This window comes from Lactuca sativa, chromosome 2 (assembly GCF_002870075.4).
Source record: "Lactuca sativa cultivar Salinas chromosome 2, Lsat_Salinas_v11, whole genome shotgun sequence".
Classification (NCBI taxonomy): domain Eukaryota; kingdom Viridiplantae; phylum Streptophyta; class Magnoliopsida; order Asterales; family Asteraceae; genus Lactuca; species Lactuca sativa.
The window spans coordinates 184,346,058-184,349,570 of record NC_056624.2 but is presented as its reverse complement, the minus strand read 5'-3'; the positions used below and the strand labels follow the sequence as shown (position 1 = coordinate 184,349,570).

The 3,513-nt window shown below is 33.4% G+C and overlaps 1 protein-coding gene across 1 annotated transcript; it reads right to left on the bottom strand.

The window, feature by feature from the left end:
• Positions 1-631: 631 nt before the first annotated feature.
• Positions 632-2,806, bottom strand: LOC111891928 (uncharacterized). Its single transcript, XM_023887992.2, has 4 exons — positions 2,650-2,806; positions 2,311-2,487; positions 1,004-1,759; positions 632-919 (listed from the first exon to the last, which is right to left on the bottom strand). Exons 1-4 carry the CDS (start codon positions 2,665-2,667, stop codon positions 887-889), a joined length of 984 nt encoding a protein of 327 aa, XP_023743760.1. The 5' UTR covers positions 2,668-2,806; the 3' UTR covers positions 632-886.
• Positions 2,807-3,513: the final 707 nt, after the last annotated feature.

Here is a 3,513-nt window from a genome sequence, read left to right as displayed (position 1 = left end):
TACTTTTTATCGCCATATCTTAATAGCATTTCTATTTTATCCCTTTATAACTTCCTTATTTTTTACTAATTAATTTAATTTATTAAATATTCAAATTAAACCTATAACATTTTTATAGTTTTTTATTTTTTAACTATATTATCGACAACAAACACCAATATAAAATATGATGTGTACTTAAATAAACAAAAAAGTTATAGAACGAGGTTTAAAAAAAAAACATTTCAAATAGACGAGGATAAATGTTTAACTATTATTTTTAATATTTCAAAAAAACTTATGCATTATAAAAGGTTTTTTTTTCTATTAATTTGGCATAATAAATAAGTTTTAATAGTGATTAACCATCACGGCTGCTCTTAAAGTTTATAAGAGTTTAGTTACTATAAACGAATATCCTCTCTATATCAAATCTCATTTCCTCCTCTTGCTGCTCATTCGTTATCTCTAGATATAGATTGAAAAGGACAAGGACCCACATCCCTTTGCTTTCATTATCCTCTCAACTTGATATCCAAACATAAACAGTAATAGTACATAAATACACACCGTCATATTTGCATATATTTTCCATTTATATACATAAATTAAAAAAAAAAAGATTGTCATATCATATGCATTAGAGTAAAAATTAAACTAAAACCATGTACTTGATATGATTACGAGAGTAAACCATATCAACAAAAATTTATTTTTTTGGAGCAAATCCAAAACAACCATTCTACGACAGGGACCAAAGTTGTAATTTACTCTTATATTTAGTACATTAATTACTTATAAAATATTATATATATAAAAAAAAAAAAATTACAGAATGGACCGGAACCCATTACCCCGAAGAGGCATCTAAACTGGATTTGACCGCATTTTAAAGCATTGACCTCCTTCACAAACTATGTGCCCCAGACAAGGAAATTAACTGCATAGAAACAAAAAGTATGTTGCTATTTATAGCAACTATTATTATGTAAATATAATAATGTTGATAAAAATGGAAACTAACCTGACAGGCAACCTCAACCTCAACCTCAACCATGTTGTGGGTATTATCATTAGATGCCTCTTCCTTTAAATTTGCATTTTTGTTATCAATTTTACACGATAAATCCTTCTTTCGCTTCCTGCTGAATGTATACTTGAGATGCCTGTTTTTATCATTACCACAACCAGATAAAATAGAATCTGATCCAACAACTTCATCTTCAGAAGCATTTGTAATTGTAGATGCTGATATGTGACTCATTTCAGCCAATGATTTGGATTTGTGCCAATGTTCTTCAGACTTGACATCATCATTGTTTGAGTACTTCTTGCAACGTGACTTGAACAATGAAGAAATTTCATCCCAACACCTGACTTTCCTTTTCCGGATGCTTCTACGAAGACTATTTTCTGTCAATATTTCATCTCTTTTTCTGCAGATTTCGTGAGCAGATTTATCATCATCAGAAATGCATTTTTCATCCACCACATTATTCTCAATGGCTCGAATTCTGTGAGTGTATCCATTTCGATATAACTTCTCATTGATGTTTGGGTTGTTTTTAAGAGGGGTAGTTTCGGAATTATCCATGTGGTTGTTTTCAGATGGTTCATTTGACTGATGCATGTGACTGTTTTTTGCTTCCTCTAATCGTTCATGTGCATTCCTTAGTTCTGCTCTAAGATTCACTATCACCTCTTCTGTTTCATTAAGTTGGGCATCCAACTCATCAATTCTTTTTTTCTGATTCACAGATGACTTTTCTGCTTCAGTTGTCTGTATCAAGTAAAGTTTGGACGTATAAATTCCAGTTTTATTGAAGATGTAAGAACTAATGAGGAAATAACATGTGTGATATTCCTTAATAGTATTCTTGTATGCTATTAAGTGTTTGCAAGTTCTAGGCATGTTGTTTCAACATTTTGAAACAAGCACAAGAGATCCACTATGATGATAACAATTTAACAATTGAACAATTCTTGATATTTCTTGAAGGCTGAACAAAAGAGAAACTAGAAAAAAATATAATGATATTAACCTACATCATGTTTGTACTCCACTTCAGAATGGACGACTAGCCATACTATGTGAAGCAACTTCTGCACCCTAATATTTAGAAGATACAATCACAGAGAGTTTTCTACTTTCTGTTATCTACTTGAAAACACAGAAAATCATTAAATTTTTAGATTTAATAAGGTTATCGTTTAGTGAAAACCATACAATCATAGTCATGATTAAAAGTCTAAGGATAAATCATAATTCATAAACAAAGAAATTTGACTTCGAAGCTCTGAAATTTAATCCAGGGTATAGAAAGCGATTACCTTGGAGTCGATCATGTGTTTGAATCGAAGAAGCATCTGAAGCGCCTCGTCTTTAGTGTGACGCAGATCGTGATGAAAGCGAAGTGCTTTACACTCCGACGCCATTGTTCGAGCAGCTGCCTCTTTCGCTGTATTCAGTATGATCTCCGCGTAAGCCTTCTTCAAAGCCTCCATTTTCTAGGAAAAAATCAAATAAAATGAAACCAGAAATCAAGTTCTATTGATAACAATTAAATTACAGAGAGATGGAGATACATATATATACAGCATATGTAAAACTGTGCGTAATGTGTGTGCATTCGAAAAGTGGAGATTAACATTGTGAGATTAAGAGATTACTTTGGCTTGATCTTCCATTGAAACACTGCGCGGAATCAGGAGAAAGAGATGGGGACAAGTAAAAGGGGGCAAAGGGGAGGGAAAATTGGGGTTCCTCGATGAGAAGACTATAGTCGTCTAACTGAAAAGTTGTCGTTTATGTTCTCAACTGTATACGAAATTGCGTTCAAACCCCTCGTACGATTATTACCCAAACACCCCTCCAAAAATGGGATATTCACCCTGATAACCACTTTTCAATCACAAAATGTCCCCCCTACGAAACTGCCCATGGAATTTGAATATTTTACAATTTCGAAAAGTATGTCCTAAAATTCATTTTTCTGATAAGATCCAGGATTTTCGAACTCCATTATTAGTTTCAATTTTCAAACTTATTTTTCATATACGTGAATTGAGTTTCCAACTTGTTGTTTTATGTATGTAGGTTAAGCCTCAAACTTGTTCATGAGTTTCGAACTTTTTATTTTTTATTTTTTTTATGTTAGATATCTATTGAAACAATGATATAATAGATAGGGATGGACATTTGGATCGGAGAACCGGCCGGAACCGGTACCGGAACCGAATAGACCCGATCAAGCCGGGACCGAGACGAGATTCTTATGGATTTTTGGAACCGGTAGAATCGTCAAAAACCGGAACCGTATGTTGCTATTTCTCGAGGACCGGTTCCAACATTGAAGACACGGTAAGAACCGGAACCGGTAGAACTAGCGGTTCGTTTCGGTTCCTATTTTCCACCAAGTTCAGTTCCCGGGTCAGTTCCAATTCGGGCAAGTTCCGATGCTCATCCCTAATAATAGATAGTAGAGACAAGAAAAAAAAAACATATTTTATTCGATACAAAATGAAGATTTGGAA